At 31.7% G+C, this 24,245-nt stretch overlaps 1 protein-coding gene and 1 long non-coding RNA gene across 2 annotated transcripts; one reads left to right on the top strand and one right to left on the bottom strand.

The window, feature by feature from the left end:
- Positions 1 to 5,592: 5,592 nt before the first annotated feature.
- Positions 5,593 to 10,795, top strand: LOC136275488 (mucin-22-like). Its single transcript, XM_066084866.1, has 7 exons — positions 5,593 to 5,797; positions 6,732 to 6,946; positions 7,305 to 7,461; positions 7,645 to 8,139; positions 8,424 to 8,759; positions 9,026 to 9,110; positions 10,360 to 10,795. The coding sequence occupies exons 1-7, from the start codon at positions 5,746 to 5,748 to the stop codon at positions 10,706 to 10,708; spliced, it is 1,689 nt and encodes a 562-aa protein (XP_065940938.1). The 5' UTR covers positions 5,593 to 5,745; the 3' UTR covers positions 10,709 to 10,795.
- LOC136275489 (uncharacterized) lies at positions 10,552 to 19,487 on the bottom strand. The gene is made up of 3 exons (XR_010714067.1): positions 19,371 to 19,487; positions 18,882 to 18,969; positions 10,552 to 10,674 (listed from the first exon to the last, which is right to left on the bottom strand). It is a non-coding gene; the product is annotated as an uncharacterized lncRNA (long non-coding RNA).
- Between the last annotated feature and the right edge of the window lie 4,758 nt (positions 19,488 to 24,245).

Below are 24,245 nucleotides of genomic sequence, written 5' to 3'. Positions count from 1 at the left end.
AGCTGACACTTGTGTGGAAGCATCCTCAGTTCGTGTAAATTCATAGTTGTGAAAATCATGATCCCCGGGGGTAGGGTGAGGCTACAATGGAAGGTCAAAGTTTTACATAGGAATATATAGAGTAAATCTTTAAAAATCATCTTTTCAGAAACTAATCAGCCAGGAAAGCTTACACTTGTGTGAAAGCATCCTCAGGTAGTGTAGATTTAGAGTTGTGAAAATCATGACCCCCGGGGGTAGGGTGGGGCCACAATGGGGGATCGAAGTTTTACATAGGAATATATAGAGTAAATCTTTAAAAATCTTCTTCTCAGAAACTAATCAGCCAGTAAAGCTGAAACTTGTGTGGAAGCATCATCAGGTAGTGTAGATTCTTAGTTGTGAAAATCATGACCCCCGAGGGTAGGGTGGGGCCAAAAAGGAATATATATGGTAAATCTTAAAAATCTTCTTCTCAGAAACTAATCAGCCAGATGATTCTTTATAATTGTTAAGACTTTGGCCCCAGGACAATTCTTTGGCCTCACAAGAAGGTTCAGAGTTTATGTACGTTTATATCCCATATATAAACAATTGTTAAGGATCTTTTTGAGAACTGCAATACTCAACATATGATATGACTATAAAATCATCCTGTTAGAAAAGGGACTAATGATTATAAACATAAGAATATCCAGGGGAAAAATGGATTTTATTTATACAGGATCAACATGTATTATTGTACATTGTCCAGATAGTTTGTATTATGACTCCATTAAGCTGATTTTATCATACCTATTGTTCCTCAGGTGAGCGATGTGGCCCATGGGCCTCTTGTTACTAAATGCTTTACTAGAATTTTTTTATACTATTTAATTGAAAACCTTAAAAAGCTGTTTTGTAATCTTACTTATTTCGACATAATTCAAAATCTGCTAACAAGGTAAGATATGTTAATGAAACTATTTATCCTTTAATAGACTCGATGTATAAAGCTAAGCTTCATTAAAAATATAATACTGTATTCAGGGTTATTTTCGCCTCGTGTAATTTTTGCCCATGAACACTGGTAAACAGATTCGATCCGTCTTGAATTCGTCCAAACACAGTTTTGTTTAATGAGAAATGATTTGAGACATTGGAATCTGCTCAGTCTTAAATTCGCCTGCAGACAACAAGGGCAAAAAGGGACGAAAATAAAACGGGGCGAATATTTCCCTGTGTACAGTAGTATACACTGATGTATCTGCGCATTTTTTAATATTTATTATAGGTCGTTTTCATTAGTTACACATTGGTAATTTTGCAGTCAGACAGCTGAATACACTTCAGCAGCATTATTTAACTGATAAAACATAATATAACATCTCTAATTACGGCGACTGTTTTCAAGGAGTCGCTCAAAGTTTTATACTACTATCAATTGATGTGATGCAATACATACTGTAGAAGCAGAAATATTCGTTGAGGATTTAATTTCGTTATTTCCGTCGGCAGTATTAATCAACTAAATTTAATCCAAGACGAATTTTTAACCAAAGTATTAATGAATACAAAGAGAATACGAAATGACGAAATTAAATGCCAACAGAATTTTCTTTGGTTCAAAAACAACGAAATTTTGACCCAACGAAATTATGTGCTTCTACAGTATATATTTCTTATCGGTGCACTATTTTTACCGTTGTAAAATAAAGAGTAAAATATCAAAATCCCAAAATAGGTCAAGTTTAATAGGTCAGTGTCACCCTATTAAGATAAAACAGGTGAGAAAATAACGTACACTGCATTCGTGTATTTTAAATTGTCTCCCTTACAAATGAAATTACAGACCTTTTAATGTAAATTGTTATGATAAAGTCAAAATATGTATTTTGTGTGAGGGAAATGCACGGATTATTTGTTTATGATTTTGTCATCACATTTAGTTGAATACTTTTAAATATCATAGACACTTTTAAATTCGTTTATTTGTAATTACTTCCGGATACAACTTAGGTATCAGATTGAATACTTCAAAGACCCCAGGGATTGTTTTCTAGCGCTTTTAGAGCTCCATCATTAAAATTGACTAACTCACTCTTTGTAAAGGCCCGGGTGCATGGAATACATGAATCGATCGCTTCTTCCTGCACGGGTTCACTACCGGCTGGATGAATTATTTTTAATTAACGGATTTCAACTAAACAAAAGCCAAATATTGGTGGTGGAAAGAGCTCCTAAATATTTTATAGACAATAAATCTACTACTTTATTTAATATCGTAATGTAGGGGAGCTTTTGCAAGTCTAACTTTAACTTTATAGATTGCTTAAAAATGCATCAGCCAAAGACACCATTATAACGTGTTACTTAATACCAGTTTATATTCTTCGTGTAAGTTCATAGAACACTCAAACTTAAATAATTAATTTTGAGTTTTAATACACACCTTAATATTTTTCATATCTATTATTGTTCAAAGTCTTTGTCGATTTCCCGATCAAGTAAGGCCTTTTTGTTCTGCACTACTCGTGGCACATCTTATTAAGTCGATAGAAGAAAAGAAAGGAAGATATGGTGGATGCTTGGAAAATCTCATAATTCCACAATTTTGTTGTTTTTATTCTTATTGGCTGATAGAATTAATGTCTTGTAAGAGTTTCATACCTTTGAAACCAGTCGTTTTTGTCGTTTCAATATGACTGTATTTTTTTTTTGAAGAAGAACATGCATTATCTTGCATTTTTGTTTGTGTTTCCAGATAATTGGACGTTTCTCTGTTGTGCTTTATCTTAAAAGATCTTTTATCCTGCTTTGAACTTGTAGTTTGAGCGTACAGACCATGCTAAGTATGGTCTCTATTATCACGACCTTTATCATAAAATAAATGTATACTTCCGTCCGGTGCAAGTTTTGATTTATACAGGAAGCGGCTTAATTGTTAGGTCAACACTCCAACGATATTCAATCAATTCTCCAATTGGCCAAAATTGACAACAAATATTAATGCAAACCAAAGAAAAATGAATATAATTTTTCAGGTTTTTATGGTTATACTATATAAATAGTGCCTGTTTGGGAGGGTAACAGTTGAAATTGACACCCCTCGAAAACCATTGTCAACCGCCGCGAAGCGAAAATTTTGCACGTACGGTTCGCTGTAGAATTCACGTTATTCCTATATAAAAGCAGTAAAATTTTCTTAAAATTTTTAAAAAAGACATTCAGTATAACAAAATAAATAGTGCCTGTTTGGGAGGATAACAGTTGAAATTGACACCCCTCGAAAACCATTGTCAACCTCCGCTTCGCGTCGGTTGACAATGGTTTTCTCGGGGTGTCAATTTCAACTGTTACCCTCCCAAACAGGCACTATTTATATAATAGTGACCTGTGTACAATTGAGTATGTAAATTAACACAGTTAGTATGTTAATGACAATATACAGTTAAAAAGAGGAAGACTCGGCCTGTCGAACGTATAAATCACTCTAAAAATATCCAAAAAGTAAAATATTCAAATGATGCAGTATGTACGGTGCGATATATAAGTCCAGTTGTACCGTGTTTATTCATTAATTAACGTAATGAAAAATGAACTGTAATAATTCAGTAAACATTCAATTTATAATAAATAATACACATCCGATCGTCTTAATGAATTGTATACATATGTTGATCCGTGGCATGGATTTTTTAATGATACAAAATATTTATAAAATAATTCAATGAATTTAAACAAAATGAATCATGCATATCTGAGCATCTTGGTAGGTATACATAATAAATAGTTTGGTACTCGGCGTAGATTAGTTGATAATAAAATCTTTCAAAAAATCGTTTACTATCTGAGTACAAACAGTTTTGTTGACACCCAATACTTGTAAGCAATGTGTTTCTTAATAAAGTATTTTTTTACAATATAACAAAAATGATATTCAACTTAAACTTAATTTAAAGAACAAAACTTACAAATTTTCTATTATGAAGCTTCATATTGATAACTTCCAGTTCTTACCTTTGTTGGTAATGCACCACATTTAAATTGTGCAAGTATAGATCTAGGGTACTTTGATAAGTTCATAGAAACATTTTTTAGGCAAGGTGAAACTCATGTTTAAATTGTACATAAGTACGTAACTTTGGTAGTTTAATAAACTTGTCCTGAGAATAATAATGAATACATTTTTCTTCACAAGACTATTATTAATAACAGACTCGCGATCGCGTCTCAAAATAGAAACCAAAACCTAATTGGTTAAGTATTTTTCTTGCTTTACTACACTAATTACAGGTTTCTTTTTAGCAAAGGTTAAAATCAATGTCGAATACATGTTTGGTAATACGATCAGAGTGAAATGAAAGATTCTGTTCCAGAATTGAATAATATTTATCCACTGACGGTATATGTTTGGCACATAAAATAATATCCCTAAAATAAACTGGAGGTGCCGGCAGATGACATGTATTGCTTATGCAATGCTCTTAGAATGTTTGTTTTATTCATGTATTCCTGTTTTATAATGATAGAATTGAAAGATGTTTGCAACAAAAGTACAGTTGATTTAACCACTATCTAATAAAACATAAGCAACAATAACATGATCAATAACACTGATCCATATTATCAAAAAACTTAAACATTAAAATGTTATCTTTTGTCTTTCATGCGGGTTTGAAGGTAGCGAACTTAGCAGAAAAATACTAATGATTTTATTCATTCTCCCCAAAATCATAAAAATGGTACAAAGGGTACCAGTTATGTACATACATGTACATACAAACAGTCTGGAGTCTGCTGAAGTCCAAAGCTTTATCATTTTACTGTTGAAAACAGTTAAACCTATCAATTTTAGTTATGGGTATTCTAAGTTTTTTAAAAAGAATTACAAAATTGATTGTTGACAGAACTCGAAAGTATTTCGTTGAACATTTATTTACATTTTCTTTCCAAATCATTATTATTGCCAATTGAAGAATAGTATATCACATTCTAACAAGTAGTGAAACACGTCTCCAGCTTGATTATCCCTACACAAGTTATAAGTCTGTCATGTCGTTGTACATGTATGTTATCCATCGACCCGTCTCTATTAAGACAAAGTGGAGGTTTGTTCTGAATTTCACCAAAAATATAGTTCCAAGAATTCTGGATAAAACGTTTAAATATTCTTTACATTCACATATAAAATTTTGTTTAAAAATTCTGTGAGTGGTACCGTATTGTAGAGTTGTTAAAAACTGATACAAAAATCCGCTTATATGTAACATAAGCTTGTGTTACATAAGTGGTAATAACTATGTTACAGTTATGAGCTTGGAATTAAAACAAGAGATAAAGCACGAAAGCAGTAAATGCATATACATGATACATAAAACCTTATAATAGCAATTATTGAGATATAAATCGTAAATCAATTTTAATTTAGCTGACATAATGAAAAAGTATACTATAAAATTATGCAACAATTTCAATGATAAAATAACATATGTTTTAAATATAACGACCAATTATGCACTTAATTAAAGTACTTGCAGGAAGGTTCAAGCATTGTTAATAATGACGAACTTAAATAAAAAAAATATCCATTATCAAAATTATGTGTGATAATTTTGAAAGCTCTGATTCTATATTTCAGGCCATGTTTGATACATAAGTGATAATAGTTTGTTTATTTTAAGGATTGTTATTTCCTTGTTAATCATTATAAAGTTGTAAAAACAAGATACGCGTGATTGTAGTTCTGGCGAGTTTTGTTTGCGCTCTTATTCAGGTACTGGCCTAATGAGAAATATGAGGGATATCTTTATCAAACTCTTCCTGCTGATCCTCTGTGGTGAGTTAACTATCTTGACAAAACATAATTTTAACTTGGGAATAATAAGGATAATTCTCCCATTTTTGTGGTCAGTGTGTCGTAAAAACGTAATTGGTTGCTTTTCTGAAATGTTCAGAGCGTAAGAATCATAACAATTTAAAGCGATAAATTTTTAAAAATCATTTAAAAGAAGATATTGGCTCAACAGAGTATTATTCTACATGTACACCCATACCTGGTCAATTTATCAATATAAAAAATCAACAATCGGACTAGACATTTTACGTTTCTTTTATGATGGTAAAGTAATATTTAATTTTATTCCCGTAACAAAAATTAAAACTGCCGATGGCTTCACTCGAGGAAAAAAGTGTTTGTTGATGGCAAATACATTTACAGCAGTGAAATGACATTTTCCCCGTAAAACACGATTTTACAGAATACGTCGGGTTCTAATACATGTAGTTTTAAATTTCAAATAATGTACAAACAAACAATTTATTCTTTTTTTTCATCATTCATATTATATATTATAGCTGAATTATATAAGAAAGATTTCAAGATTAAAATACATTAAATTCAGTTTTTTGTTTGTTAACTTCGTATGTTTATTATCCATTTTTTGGGAAATTCGTAAAAAATTCTCTATAGAACACTTTAAGATGTTTTTTTTGGTTTTTTACTATTTAGGATATATTTTTAAAACACTCATTCATTTTCTAAAAGCTTAGAAACTTACCGGTATCTTGGAATGTAATACGTGTATATAATTGCTTTTTAGTAAAACAACGATTAATCAGATAAATGCTACCTAATTCAGTGTTATGCAAATTATTTGTAACAAAAGTAATTTAAAACTTTGATAAAGCCTATGTCGTCATTATTTTATCCTCATTCAGTTCACAGTCAGATCTTTTGTTTAATACAATCAATACATGTACTTATATTTCAGATATGGCAGCATGTGTTCTGATATCCAAACATGTAGAACTATCGCCATCGCATGTGTTGAATATCGAGTCCCCTGGGTATCCAGATGTCAACTACAAAAACAACACAGTCTTAATTTGGAATGTGACAGCACCTGCCACCACAGAAGAAATCTTTATTGTCGTTCACATGGATATTATAAAACGCTTTCATGGAAAATGTGAAGACTATTTACAGGTAATTTTCCCCAAAAGAAATAAAGTGGTAATTATTCGTTTACATGTTTTGCCATACTGTTGTTTAATTAATGTTGATTGAACAGCAAATTTTGTAGTTGAACCGATCAAGAAAGGCAAATGGTCTTCGAATGTAGAATCTAATTTACCAACATCATTGTTTGCAAAACATTATTTAGGATCCGTAAATTTTAAGTAATCCATAAAACCGATTTTTAATCATGTTAATCGACGTTATTATATAACGTTCAGGATAAAGAAATGTCACTTAGAATTGCAATTTTTGTTTAATTTTAAAGCTATTTAATGATTATTTAATAATATATAAAGAAAAATAATTTTGAAGCTTCTTATATTAGATTCAGGAAATTAATCCATCCGGTGGAAACTTCAGTTTATTTAAACAATGCGGCAAACTTACAACGAATAGAACCACCCGGGGGAATCAACTTCTTATCAAATTCGTTTCAAACTTTGATGTGTTGACTTCAAAAGGATTTCAAATGCAATTGAGAGGTAATATATATAAATATTTATAAGAAAACAGTGGAGCATGACATATTTTGTTGAGAACAAAACTATGAAAAAAATATAAATACATTTGTTATATGCTAATTATTTTAAGATTTAAAGGATTATCAATAGTCTTAAACTTCCTTAGATTAAGTTTTTAATGTTAATTTTTTTCCTTTAAACAAGTGCTAAAGGAAAAATCAACAACATTAATGTTAACAACAAGAGAAATCTCTTCATCAATTTCATCCAGGACAACAAAAGCGTCGATAGAATCGACAAAATCAGAATCACGAACATCAAAAACATCTAAAACAACATCTACAGAATCATCAACAAACTTATTAGCATCATCAACGATGATAACAACGATAAAATCAAAGTCACAAATACATGATTCAAAGACAGCACAAATATCAGCATCAAAGACTTCTACAGCATCTTCAACAACAAATATCATCAATTTAGTAGCACCAATAACCACGCCGACAGCAAAAGGTACATCATCATTATCATCATCATCAACAACAACAACATTACCGAAGACAACAGAGATGAAGACAACAACGAAACAAATAGTGCCGAGAATGATTCTAACATCAAAGATCTTATCAAAAACAACACATCTGAAAACAAAAACAACGACATTTGCATCAACAACAAATGCAGCATATAGAAAAAGTACGTATTATTGTATAGAGTTACATGTATTAGGTCCCTTAATTAAAGTTAAAAATCCGCTGCGTGTGAATTACTCTGATATCTAATTACTGAAAGCATTCTTGATTAGAAAAGCATAAACCGATAAAAATCTATTAATTTTGATTGTACTAATAAAGATTATATATGTATTTATTTAAGCTATTCAAAGATTTCGGTCATACGTTTTATAACCGAAAAAGATTTTCCCCAAACTCAATATGAAATAATAGAAAAATCATATATGAATAATATTTCAAAACTAGCTAAACCGCCAAAACTATCAACGGTTACAACACCTAACTCATTACCACCGTCATCAGAGACTATGTACAGGTATGTAGCTTACTTATCGACCGTGGGGATACCTGTCTCACAGAGAAAGAGGTCAAGCCTTGGACTGACAACAACGTTAGCAGCTACAAATGAAATTTCGACTTCCCAAACAATTTTTTCTAAACAAATAACAACGCAAACGAGACCATACCAACCAACGCAGGGAAAATCAAAGTATTCAACATATTCAACTCCTTCAATTACAACAGAAACAAAGTTAAAAGACAATACATCACCCTCGATTACTTCAATGGACACGAAAACAGGTAAGTTAATTTTTGCAGTAAGCGTAGACATTTATTTCAACATTTAGGTTATTTATAAGGGACATTTGTAATTTGAATTTTTAGACGAATAAGTAATTACACACATTATACAACAAACATGAAGAAACTAAAATCCAACCAGCATACACCACCATTGACAAAGGGGAAAACATACTCAAAAAAATAAACGTTTGTTAATGCCTTAACTTTATTCTCGCTAATTTGACAGAATCCTTTTAAACATTTTTTTCTTTATCGTGTTGAAGTTATTTTGCTGATGGGATTAGGGGTTCTAGAAGTAATGTTAATTGTGATTGGAGCACTAGCAGTCCGGAGACACAGACGAAGAGGGTAAATATTGAAAATCATAGCTACACTGTATGCACAATGTACGGCTGTTTTAAAACTCATTTAATATTAGATACATTATTAACATATTGCAGCTTGTAAGTGATTTTTACTTAAATTTTAAGTCTTTTCCATTTTGTATATCATTTTTATTTTGCCGATCAGAATAATCAATATAATTTTTAATCTTTTTTTACCTGTTTTATCTCACCTGAACCGAAGGTTAAAGTGAGCTTTTTTCTGACCACCTGTTGTCTATCGTCCGTCTGTCTTGAAATTTTTCCAATTTTGACATCTTCTCTAGAACCACAGGGCCAAATTTAATGAAACTTGGACTTTAAAGGGGCATGGTCACGATTCTGGTCAAATTTTATTTTTGTGTTTTAATTATTTACAATGCTTAAGGAATGCATTTAAATTGATCAAATAAAATTTGAGAGTCAGTCGTGGAGTTATAAGCAAGATACAGTGCTCACAATTCTTCGTCATGTAAACAAGGCTCGGGCCCTGTTTTTGTTTACATTGGTTCAATTTACCCGCAAACAATCTATATCAAGCTGGTTTGTCTATCTTCTTATTCATTCTAAGCATAAATAAACAGTTCCTAACGTTTAACACATTCATTTTAAGCCTAAATCTAGAATTTTCACATCAACACTCAAAATGTAAACAAAAGCTTTGTTTACATAGTAAGGAATTGTAAGCTCTGTAACTCGCTTTTAACTCAGCAAATGACACTTAAATTTTGGTTGTGTGTTAAAAATGCCTTGCTAAAGCATTGTAAACACTAAAATCCAATAAAAAAATTGACCAAAATCTGACCATGCCCCTTTAAATCATCCTTGTGGAATTTAATTTTAAAGTATCAAATAATAGGCGAACCCCTTTCTTAAAAGGAGGATAATCACAAGACGGTGAAAATAGAGTGTGTCGTAAAAAAGTCATTACATTAAAGCTTGTGTTTATAGTAAAGAGTATTAATTGATAAGATCGTTACCCATAGACTGATACTGAGGCCCAAAGAGGGTTTCAAAATTCAAATATATAGAAAACACTTTTGAAAAATCTTTTATTCAAGAACTACAATGATACAATTTGTGAGATTACTATGCAGGCATGTTAACTAGTGTATATTCTAAATTGTTCAAACTAGGATCCCCGGATCAATACGTTTGGGACCCCAAAATGCAAATATTATGAATGTTCATCATTTTCTTTAAATACATGCATATTTATATTTGTTGACGTTTAGAAATTGGAAAACAACAGAGAAAACTGATGACCAAGAACGTACACGAAATAATTACAAGGAAACAAATGTATATGACGAAATTGCCATCGATGACATCGGGAAGAAGGATTATGAGAGCCCTTATAAAGAACTTCCTGAAGGTGTATACGATACGACATTTATACGCCGATCACATCTAAACGTCGCCGAGGATAGGGAATCAAATTATACGACAGGGAATATCTTTTACAATGTATTTCAGCGAGCATCGTTTTGTAGGAGAAGCGTGACTGATGCTCCCGCTATAACATTTTCAACATTCAAAGGACCAATGAACTGTAACGAAAAAAAGACAATCAGTGAGATATAACCATTTTACAGTCCCGAAATAATAAGAGTACAGGCGTACAAGTGTAACGCCAGCTGGATGATTTTGATAGCAATTACGTATACTGAGCGTGCCCAGTGGCGTAGATGCCGTTAGGCACTTAAGGCACGTGCCTACACATCATTTTAAGACCAAAAATTAAAAATGTTAAAATATCACATTTAATTAAAAAAATTTTTTTAAAAAAAGCAAATATCTTTCTTTTCCCTATTTCAAAACTCTGATTGTTTGAGGTCACAAATATGTGACATCGATGATGCTAATTATTGCGCAGTCAATCAGTGAAAAACATGTCGGGCAATAAACCAAAAGTAAGAACACTGGATGAAATGTTTAAAATCATATTCATAGATCGAGGCATATTGTGATCTCAACTATCATTGCCAAATTTGCGTTCATAAAAATGGACGCCTTGACTTCGTGTAACATCATGTACGACTTAAAAATAAACACAAAGCAATATTTCTGTTTTCTTATTACTATCAAAATTTAAAATAACCATTACAACTGTTTTTGAATCATGACATTCAATCACAAAGTCTTAAAGTTTTCCCTTTAATAGTAAACTAAACTATAGAGACAGATAATAGCTTTAGTGTAAGAAGATGGGTGGATAAGGCGTGTAAAACCTATGCACGGAGAGAAAAGATACTGAAAAATACAAATATCAATATATCTGATATTTTTAAAAAAAATATTCAAAACAATAATTATTTAACATATCCTCGATTTTTAACCTTTTTAAAATATGTTCAATACTTGGAATATGTTGACTCAAACAGGCGCATACGTATATCAAAACTTCCAATAGTGTCATTTTTTTTTTTACAACTTCAAGGTCTTTTCTTTTTTATAGTGAGTCTCTGCTCCATATTTTTTTCATAGTTTGAATAAGGTTTTATGGAAAATAAACCGATTTCAATCAACAAAAACGTGGAGAGATGACCCACTATACAATAAAAATTTCATAAATTTGCATCTCAGCAATTGAACGTTTTGAAAAAATAATTCGTCCGTAAATTCGTGGCCAAAGTTCAAGGCACTCGTACTATTTAAACAACCTATTTTGTTGTGTGTGAAATGGCTCAGAGGTTAGAGCACCAGAAATTAGCTAACCTTACATAAGTTGGGTTTTTATGTTGTGGGTTCGATTCCACCAAAATTTAAGGTAATACTTTTTTCTATCATTTGTTAAACATAATATAAACTGAATTTATTTAGAAATTGTGCTTTTGCAAACTTGTATTGAAATAAATTTGAATTGATTTAATTGATAAAGTAAATCAAAATTGTATTTTACGATGGAACTGAATGGGCATTTGCCCTATCTTATTTCCCCATCTTCTTCCCGCCATTCACTTTGATAACGCTTAAAAAAAGACTGCTGGTCAAAACACTGTTGGATTGTATTAAAAAATGTTTTTTGCCTTTTTACTACGAAAAAATCTTTTAAAAAACTCAAAATTTTGTGTGCGAAAAGTGCCCAGACCCCTCGCCGTATTTGGTGCCTATACTTCGTTCTAGCTCTAGCTACGCCTCTGGTGCCTGTCCTTGTATTAACAATACATTTTTCCTTGTAACAAACAAGCCTCTAAATGTGAATACATCTCTGTGATGGACACCACCATTGCCTTATTATTACAAATGTTTTGACACCATTGCCTTATTATTACAAATGTTTTGAGAATGCTTAATTCAGAGACCTGCACGTATGGGAATGGAGCAAAGGTCGCTTGTGAATTATAGCACTTAATTTTGGTACCATTCCAAATGTTTTGAGAATGTTTAACTTATAGAGCTGCACGTGTGGGAATGGAACAAAGATTGCTTGTTAAGTAAAGTACTTAATTTTGGTACTTATTAACGATCACACTATACAACTCTCTAAAATTTACAAATGCCGCACGAACGTGTCATTATGTATGATATAATAAAGTATGTTAAAGATGGGTTAATTCTTTTAAAGGACTATATATGGTATAAGCCTAAAATGGCCCCCTCTAATGAACATCGTCATTTTTCTGTAATTGTTATTTTTGTTGGTACAGATATACATATTAAGTTTTTTTTCAGAATTTTCATTTTGATTTAATTGCCCACAATTTAAGAATACTAGATGATAACCCGCGCAAGCGCGGGATATAACACCTTATACTTTATCATGATATAATGCTTAATATGTTGAACCATATATTTTTGTTCATTTTTGTATATACTTTGTCCGATATTTTCCTTATCTTATTTTTTCTAAAATTGAAATAAAAAAATCTGGGTTTTTTTTATTGTATTTAATTCAAACCAGTGAATAGGTTTTTAGTGTATCTATCTCTTAATTTGATTCTTTTGGTCAACTTTCAATATAATTTCTATTACTGTCACAAATAAAAATTTCAGATATAAACAATCTGGAGAGGGAATTAAATTAAACTTCCCCGTTTTATGCAATCATCATCTATCCATATATGAAATTAAGACACGCTAGGTTGTCCATTTGCATGCATATTTTAAACCTGTCCGATTGTTAACTCGCCCTAAACTTTCCGCCATGCTGTCAATTAGGCAACCCGTTTCTGGACACCCCACTCTAGATAGTTCTTTCCATTAATACTAAAGTCGCAATGACTGCTCCATTTTATTTATCAAATGTTTGTATTAATCGAAGTCTGATCCAAGGTATTTGCCCGCGATGCATAAAAAACTCGTTCTACACTTTTCGTTAATTAGTCAATCCGCGTTCTTAGTTACCCCGTTCTTGAAAGTTCTATCCCATTCTCTCACTAGAGGTCGTGCTTCGCAAGCGACTGAGTATCAAAACTAAAATCGACATCTAAAGAAACGAATTGACTCATTTTATTAATTTGACAAATGTAAAATCTTAACGTCTATGTTTTCTTTAAATAGGCTCACGGTAAATATATTCACTTTTTACGTAATCATTCAATATTATTTCATTGCAATTATATAATCATTTTGATCGAGACTATCCCTTACTTGGATCCGCCAAAGCGTGTCTACCACCTTACTCTCATTTTTGCTTTGGGCTTGTTTATCGGAAACGAAAGTATGTTTTTGATTAATTTCACAATAATAAATTATAAGTTAATTATGAGTTAAAATTTAATTATACCTTACGGACATCATCACACATGTGTTTAAATACCAAAGGTGTAAGCAAGTTCTCTGGTGCAGGCATTTTGTAGTTTATTTGCAAAATGTCTTAATTTATAAGTATAGATGTCATCATAAACTTTACATTTTCCCGCCATTCTCCCATATTTTTAGCATAAAACGGCTTGTTTTCATGCAGTTTTTCTCTTATAAACCTTGAGCGATTGCTTGAACAACAAACTATTTTCACCAAAGATGTAAAGTACATTGTCTCCAGTACTTATAAGTGACAAAAGATTCGTTCTTGTTCAAAGAGACGATCTATATTTCCAATTATAAATCCCAAAATAAATAGGTGAAAAACATAATTTATGTGAAGTCTTCTAAAAGATAACACAAAAAATTAATGTACCCGAAACACTTTGAAAAATGGCGAATTACGGGGGCCACATTTGACCAATATCATACTAGACTTTGACCCGTGCGTGCACGGGTTGACATTGCATAATATGATATCGGACATTTACCATGATATAGATACATCGACACACCGCATTGTTGATATTTACATAACCAAGCTTTAAGTCTAAACTAATGCTATTAATTTCACTAAACTCTGCTTAGTTAGAATAATCTGTGTTTCGGGACAGGCCTTCACCACAGTTAAAGCTAGGCTTCCATTATACCCGTAATGTAGCAAAAAATTGCAGAATCGCTCCGAAACGATTTTGGAGAAAATTAATAAAGCTGCATTAAAAATAACAGTCAAATTATTCATAACAAACCATTTTGAGGCTGTAAATACCTTTCATCTAAAAATTAAATTCGAATTCAACACTTTTTCACCAACATTTTTTACTCCCTTCAATATTTACACACCATATTGACATTCGGAACTCTCGGGATTTTTCATAATAAATGCACCGAGTAAGAGTTATCTCCCGTATTTTCTTTGATGAACAGAATACGGTGTATAGGAAATTTTCAATAAAAATTTACAGTACACGTATTTGTATTATCGTTTCTGAGTTTATCCATGCAAATGTGATATTGTGGAAACAGAAACTAAAGAGCCTCTCGTAATTTAGCGTGAATGTAATGCGCATGCGCAAAATTAAAAAAAACAGATGATTTCCGATTTTTTGTTAGGAATTTTTGTTGATTATTAACTAGCGAAGCTTGATTGAGAAGAAATAAAAACAAATTGGTAATCTTCAGGTACCTATGATGTTTGAAATATATAAAACAAAACACAGTACTCTTCTGATTTCTCGGTATTAAAGCCCAAAAATTCGAGTCTATTATTTTAATATTGTAGTATAGATATAAGTTCTTAGGATGATATCTATAATCTTTGGCAAATGAGGATATGCAACTAGAACCATTTTCACAACACTGTCACTAGATATGCAATTGCTGTTTATAATTATCTTGAAATAATCTTATGAAGCACTTACCATATAAAATTAAAGGCATTGGCAACGAAGTGCTCCGGATTTAAAAATTCCGCTCCTGCATTTTCTTTTTTATACACTGAATTAGAGTTACCCCTCTTGAATTGTTTGCCAACTGGGAGTAATCTCCCGTAATATGAGCTCTTTTTGAATATTATGGTGAAAAAGCAGTGTTTCCGAGATAAACAAAATATGTCATGTATAAAGATGAAGCGACATTTATATATCGCTCTGCGTCAACAAGCAGGTTACATGGGCCTCAGAAAACAGAGAAGCAAATTCCTATATGGCAAACATTGTGAGAAGGATTTTAACCGACCTTTCGTTTTCTTATTTACTATTGACAATTGTCAGACAGACGACCAAGGAAGGGGGGGGGGTCAGATCAACCGCAACATCTTCAACATATTGACGAGCAAAATAAAAACAAAGAGTAAACCAAACATTGATTAACTCCGATACTCTTTAACAAAAGACAGTTGATCGAAAGTTTTCATTCATTAATTTTCATACATATTGTTTTAATATTAAAGTACAATACACACATATATATGCATGGAATATTATATACACATAAACTATTCATACCTACTTTATTTTGTGGACATTGAGATTATTTCCAAATTAAACGGACCTCAACGCTAAGCCAGAATTATCAATGTCTGAAATTTTAATAATTATTAATTTGTAAAAGAGACATTTCTGAAAATAAATAATGGTGTGTTACTTTTGCTCTTTTAGAACACGCCTAAAGGTTAACTAGGAATTCGAAAATATTAGAACCATCTTCTTTCTTGATACATCAGAGATAATATATTTCATTATCAGTAGGATATCATATAAAATCGATTTACAATAATATGTATCATTTAATTCATAATCACATATCTCACTCATCAAAATATTGCTTCTTTCAAATTTTATTTTTTTGCGATTTGTTCCTAAAATTACATTGAAATCAATGTTGAATACGAAATTAATATTTTTGGAATTTTTTTTTTTTAATAAGGATGGAAAGAGGGGTCTGTAGTGTCTGTTGTTGTCTATATAGACACTAGGCTTGGGGTAATGCTAAATGTAATGGTAATGCATTGCAATGCATTACATGTTTTCACAGTAATGCTAGTAATGTGTAATGCCTCAAAATTAGCATTACAAGTAATGCTAATGTAATGCATTACTTTCCAAAATCTAGTGTAATGCTGGCATTACATGGCATTACTTTGCATTGCTATGCATATTTATGCATGTTCACTTTAAAAAATGTGATGAATAAATGAATAGTTGAAATTGAATTTGATTAAATTTATTTTTAAAGAAGAAAGAAATAATTCTAGTTAAGAAAAAAATGTTTTAATTGTACATGTTTTATTAAAAAGGGTTTTTTAAAATTCATTTTTGAATTGTTTATATTACTAAAGATAACAGCACAATTTCACAACATTTTTAAGAGTGTTGTTATTAAGAGTTTTTAATCATTTAAACAATTTACTCCAATTAGTTTGCACTTCAATAAGAAATGTGTCAACAACACACTATGCCCCCAGGATAATCTAAGTTTCAAAACAATCTATTGTTATAAGAAGTGCTAAACACCCCAATCCCCTTCCCTTCGCTATGTCACAATAGAATAGGAGACCGACGTGCACATTTAAAAGCAAAATAAATGCACTTTCCATCCATGATAAAATTCAATATCACTCCCAATATTATAACCCATTTGAAAATATTCTTTCTTATTTCTCTCTCTCTCTCTCTCTCTCTCTCGTATATTAATTACACTGTACATTAGTTTGGACTGATAGAAAATACAAGATTTATGTATTTAATCTATTATTGCACTTAATATATCCTAAGATAAAGATCGTCAAACAGTATTTTCCAGTCCAAGCTTTGACTGCTCTTGCAAAACATTTATTTAGTATAGCCCGGAAGATGGATGCATTTAAAAGATGAACCCTTTGAAACTTCGATCAAAAAGTGCAACAGCAATCTTTTGTCTTAAAGTGTCCTCCCTAAAAAAATCTTTATACGATATTTATACAAAATTATAAAGATTTGTGTAATCTGGGGATATATCTATATTTAGCTTTTAACAACCGCAACATTATTTCATAAAGTGTGTGTTTTGTTACGCATGTTATCCTGTGTCTCTATTTCATATCTGATATTGTATCATGCCAAATGTCTATAAATATCATTTTACTTATGTAATATGTTGTTCATATTGCCACAATATGATTATATATTGAGCAAATAAAGAATGACTCTTGTTTATTCATTGAATTGGAACCTGATAATGAGCATGAAGCTGTAATTATGTTAAAGAGTGTTGTATATTTGAAACATTAGCAAAAACTCTTTATTAGCTTTACTTTAAAAAAAAAGTAATGGTAATGGTAATGCATTACTTTACTCATGTAATGGTAATGTAATGCATTACTTCAAGAAAATCAAGTAATGGTAATGGTAATTTAATGCCCAAATTCATGAAGTAAAGGTAATGTAATGCATTACTTTACAATGTAATTTGCCCCAAACCTGATAGACACATATAAATTCATTCAGGAATTTACGAAAAAAATTGTCCAGAAACCAGGAATGTTGCCAATGCCCTTAAATACAATGCTAACAAGTATAATAACATGTAAACCGCATTTGTTATTTCGTTGTTTAAAATATGACAAGCTATACGATATGTCTATTGATCAATCATTAATGATTTATCCATACTAAATTGTACTTTTAAACATGACAAAGAAGTAAGACACTCGGTGAAAAAGTTATTGCTTGCAATGTTGCAGTTATCCTAATTAACTATTAAAAAGGAATATATGACCTGCGTTACTGCAGCTGATTACGTATAACAAAATTTAAAAAACGCTTTGTGTCTTTTAATGGAATCATAATTTGTGTGATAATATCAGCTATCTTAAATATCATCTTAATCGCTTAAACCTGAACATTCCTGCTAAATCAAGTCTTGTATTATTTAGTTGTTGTTTCGCCGAAGATCAAGGAATCAAGTTATACGAGAGGGAATCAATCACATCAATGATGTATTTCGTCGATCTTCGATATGTAGTATAAGCGTGAATGTAACGTGTTCAACATTTAAAGGCTCAATGAAACATTGGCACTTAAAAAAAATAACTGACATAGAAGAAACAACTTGTTCATAATACTGACATACTATTAAAGCATCTGATTCATTACACGAAAATGTAAAAAAAAAAATTTCTTAACGTTCTATATAGTTTGGCTAAAAGTAATTTAAACTTAAACAAACAAAACTTCCACAAGTGTACATTTTTAAAAGAAAATTAAGCGGAGATGAGAAACAGTGATTACAACGTTATTATTAACAAGCCAATAGTGTTTAAAATTGTTTGTGCACCGGGCGTGATCTTCCTGTATCCGGAAAAAAAAATAGTTTGCGTATTTTACTGTGCGTTATCGTGCGTTATAGTGTGGATTATTTCGTTTTGTAAGTTTCCAGCGGAATACCAAGAATTATCTAAATAAAATACGGACGAGAAAACTTAAATACAACGAAACGATACATCATAGAATATTGATAAATGTTTGCTCACCTAAAAATCTTCAGTTCGCAAGATTTTCTTGTAAATCAGTTTCATTTCTAAATGAACCAAATTTGTAACATGTACATGTCTATAGTACCTGTCAAATAGAACATGCATTTATGAAAAAAATAAATATATGACATAAAAAATAGACAAAATTCATTATGCAAAGTAAAGCAAAGATACGAAAGTACATGTAACCATGTTAGACAATCATGCCATGATATGACTATAAATCTCTGGCTGCTTTTGAACCAATTTTTGAAAAAATGAAACCAACATTTCCAGATTTTTTTTCTAACTTTCGAACTGTTGAACACTTGATCTCTCGAAGTTGAATTAAGGTCCACTGAAGTAAAAGTTATCGAGAGTAACCTCTAAATATGAATAAGTGTTCAGATAGAAAATATCAAAAGTAAACTACCCAAACTTATTTCAATGAAATTCGTTTGAAAAAAAATGCCTGGTATTACGCTGGCTTTTGAATTTAAACTTCACCTGTTGAGCGTGTCAATCGTCCTTAATATGTTATTATTTCAACTCATAAAACTGCAAGTATCGATACGAGGCACTCACTATTCATTTTTAAATTTCAGTGTTTTATAAGGGTCTTCCGTCTTCAGCGGAAGACCTTTCTATTATTCTATTGTTTTTTTTTCACTTTTCTTATTATTCTTTTTTTTTCTTACCGATTTTGTGCAGACGATTTCTCGGAGATGGCTGAATCGATTTCGCTCAAATTTTCAATATTAACGTGTTTTTATCTAAAGCTGATACATTTTTTTTCTCCATTTTTGAAAATACACTTCGGGTCAGAAGTTATCGTCCGTTTACGATTTTGAAAAGTCAATTCTGTCTGTCAGGATTCTCAAAAACGAGTAAAGATAAAAGGCTGAAATTTTCAGAGATGATAGATCTACCGTTTTTCTGGTGCACCTCGGTCAAATGAATGTCCGCCGTCACTTCCGGTCGTCACCGGAAGGAAATTTGAAAAATTGAATTTTTCGATTTTTTTATTTTTTAAAGTTATTTTTTTAAATTGTTTCACCTTATAGTGACCCTCTTACTGATTCAGAATATGTAATTTGTTTTAAAATCGATCAAGGCATTCTAGAAAATTAAGCGTCAAAGTTCTGAAGCGAGAGTCCGAGTAGTCGATAGAGTCGTGGACATGGCCAAGGCGACCCGGGTTCAAGCCCCGAGTGCCGCAAATTTGTTTTTACTATTTTTCGTTTAGATCTACGGTTTTATCTTTGAATTGATAAGTTTGATCTAATCTATTCAAAATCGGACGGAAGACCCACTCGTTGCTCGCAACGAGATTATTCTTTTTTTTTCTTACCGATTTTGTGCAGACGATTTCTCAGAGATGGCTCAACCGATTTCATTCAAACTTTCAAGATTAACGGGACTTTATCTGAAGTTTATTGTTTTTTCTCAAATTTTGAAAATACACTTCCAGTCGGAAGTTATCGTCCGCTTACGATTTTAAAAAGTCAATTTTGTCTGTCAGGTTTCTCAAAAACGAGCAAAGATACAGGGCTGAGAATTCAGAGATTATAGATCTACCGATTTTCTGGTGCACCTCGGTCATGAGAATGTCCGCCGTCACTTCCGGTCTTCACCGGAAGGAAATTTGAAAAATTGAATTTTTCGACTTTTTCTTTTTGATATTTTTCTTTGAAATTTTTACACCATATAGTGACCCTCTTACTGATTCAGAATATGTAATTTGTTTTAAAATCGATCAATGCATTCTCGAGAAATTAAACGTCAAAATCCTGAAGCGAGAGTCCGAGTAGCTCAGTCGATATAGTCGTAGACATGACCAAGGCGACCCAGGTTCAAGCCCCGAGTGCCGCAAAAATGTTTTCTCTTTTTTTCGCTTAGATCTACGATTTTATCTTTGAATTGATAAGTTTAATCTAATCTATTCAAAAATCGGACGGAAGACCCACTCGTTGCTCGCAACGAGATCGAATCTAGTTTATTTACTTATTATTTGTGATCAGATATACATGTAACAGTGTAAGTTTGATTATATTTTATACTTTCATCATGAATAAATGATTTTCAGCACAATTTTAATTAATATCAATTAATTTTTTTTTTGTATCGAATCTATTTCCCTTGAGAATTAATTCCAGTACAAAGCGGCACAACCCCTAATCAGATCGTATGCACAGAAAATGGCAAAAAATGGTAAAAAGCAAATGTGCAAAAAAAAAAAATCATGATCGGGGCGATTATAAAGTCTCCCTAACGAACAAGGCCATCAATGGGGGCAGGGATGACCCACATGGGTCAAACTTTACAGACAAAAAGATTTAAGACTTTATTATTTCTATTTCTGAAATTTGATGATGTTCCCTGGGAGTCATTTACTGTATATCAGGAACAAAAATATATATGATTTAGGGGTGGGGATCTCAACTGTTTACAAAAAATTTGGGGCACTTCATGTTTAAAGGGGGGTCAGGACTACCCCCGGTACACATAACCTACATATCATTTGATGCCCCTTAACAGAAGTAACAAGAATATGTATGGTTTAGGGGTGGGGATGTCAACCGTTTTCAAAATATTATATTTTGGCACTTCTTGTTCGAGGGAGGGTAGGGCCACCCCTGGGGCCAATATCATACATACCATTCGATGCTCCTTTACACAAGGAACAAGAATGTATGGTTTATGGTTGGAATCTCAACTGTTCAAGATGTTTGGTCACTTCCTGTTTCGGGGGGGGGGGGGGGGAGGCATATGGCCATAACATACATACCATATGATGCAGAATTACACAAGGAACAAGAATATATATCATTTAGGGGTGGGGATGTTAACAGTTTTTGAGATATTAAGTAATTTCCCAAACCTGGGGGTTGGGGATGACCCAAGGGACAATATCAAATGTACCAAATATATAGGGTTATAAAAACAAGCATCCTCTTCAAGAAAAAAATTGCAGATTCACAAATTATGTCCAAAACATGCCACAAATCACTACTAGCTGATTGATCAAAACAAGAGGTCACCAAAGTTCTAAAATGTGTAAACTCGTTAGATCGAGCAAAAGTAAACCCGCATATGTATTACCAGTTCGGCCAAGGGTTTATGTAGAGCAGAGCGGATGAGAAACCCTTGACTTGAGGAGAGGAAAAACTTGGCGCAACCTTTGACTATATTGCGCCAGGCGTTTGTGAAGAGCACCCTTCCGCTACGGAGAGTGGTCGTACCTAATCAGCTCAAGTCCTAGTTTATAGAAAGTCATTAATAAAATCCTATTTATGATGATTTGGGCGTTTTCCATCGTACTATTTACATCTGAATGTTTTTTTTTAAAAATATCTCGCACACGTTTGATGCACAAATTAAATGAGTATTTTACCAGAACAAGATGAATAAACAATTTAAAAAAATACAATTAAATTAGAATCTTTGTACTACAAAATTGTAAACCAAAATGAACACAATCTGCACATTAACTGTACTTTTACATATATCTTAAACTCCATATTCTTACAGAAAAAAAGTATAATATGCTGCTATTGAAGACGAAAAACACTTTTACTAAATTTTTCAAAAATGTAATCAATATTGATAGAAGTATAATGATGAATTTTATTTGAACAGATATGCTTATGAGGAAATTGCCAATACTGCAAATACTGCAGCTGCAAGATGGATATGTTGTTTCTTTCAAAACTGTCTCAAAGGGTTTTTACCACGACGATCAACACTTAAAAATTATTACATTTAATGATATAATTATAATAGTCATTAACAACTTGTTACACTTGTTATAGGGTGTAGGGTGTAATTTTTTTGTTATTAGAAAAATGTATATTGTCAGATGCTTGTATCTTTCGTTTAGTAAAAATGATATTCAACAACTATAAAACTTCTACCATGATTTTGATGATTTTCAAACGACAGTAAAACAATTGGCACACAAAGGCTAGTGTCAATACCTCGAATTTTTACTGTAATAATTTAAAACGCATCATCGTTATATCTTCAAAGACTCAATAAGTGCATTAATATCGTTCTGGTTTGTGACCCTGTCTTTTTACTAAATAAAAATGAGTAGAACAGATATGCTTTAAAGCAACCGATAATATTTATAAGAAGGGTAAGAAAATATTCTGTCGAGAATGCGTTTTTGCGCGAAAAAAAAATAAGCATAAGAAAAGTTTACTATGGGTTTAATATTTAATGTACGAGATGAACACACCCTTACCTAATGCGGAAATAATAACTTCCGTGACTAAAACAACCCCACAAAATTTAATTAATAAGACAAAAGTAATTCAAAAATTGGCCACACCGATGATTTCCGTCATGAGGGGGTAAGTGACTGCCTATGATTTTTCTAAACATGGAATGTGTACGCAGTCAATTATGATTTAAAGAAAACCCAATGAAATAATCACTTATTAGACAGTCTTATGTTTATGTAGCACTAAATTCAATTTAAAAAGATAATAATGTGTTTTGCATAACATCAACATGTTGATGGAGAACATGACTTAAGGAGGTTGTGTTGTCAATAAATTAACCATCAGATCTGCCTTTGAACATTTTCCTATATCTTTATACATAGCTCTTTGTCTGAGGGAGATAATTATATCCATAAAATGACCAAGACCATTCAGCCATGCTCACAATGTAATTATAGTCTCAATATAAAACAAAAACAACACAAAAGCGACGTAAATGTGCAAAGTTGGAACGAATTGATAATTCTTTTACACATAACATGTAATCACATATGTTTATGCTAAATAACATTTAAATGTTTTACACACATTTTGTTGTTGTTGATTTTTTTTTAATAATTCTAATGTACACTAGAATTGTTTGACCAAAGAGAAGAAAGATATTCTAGAACTATAATAGGAAGAAAGATATCAGATTATGTAATCTTTTTACAGCTATATTTAAGTAAATGTATTTTCGATTCAATACAATTTTAAATCAATGTGGACAAATTTTACACTGTCATATTTCCTTGTTTGTTAGTACACAACTGGTTGTATCCTTGATATGACCAGCTGTAAAATGTGACGTTTAACATTTAACTGTATCGTTTTATACTTTCCCGCAGAAAGATGATAGCTGTAACATATATAAAGGCTATTTTCATGCTGATTTATCTTGGTAAGTAAAAAAACCTTAGTTTTACTCTTTATAGCTTTCTTTTATGTTATTAATACAAGTTTGTTCGAACTATGAACAAGGGGGTCAGAAAGGGGCTAAAATTTCGTTGCGAAGGTTCTTTAGAAATAAATAAAAAATGCACACTTGTTCGAAAATGCTATAGATCACATCTATTAAAATGATTGCGAAACAACATATTAAAGTTTTAAATTTGTT

This window comes from Magallana gigas, chromosome 5 (assembly GCF_963853765.1).
Source record: "Magallana gigas chromosome 5, xbMagGiga1.1, whole genome shotgun sequence".
NCBI classification, from domain to species: Eukaryota; Metazoa; Mollusca; class Bivalvia; order Ostreida; family Ostreidae; genus Magallana; species Magallana gigas.
The sequence above is the reverse complement of the archived record's forward strand: the minus strand, read 5'-3'. Positions and strand labels throughout refer to the sequence as shown.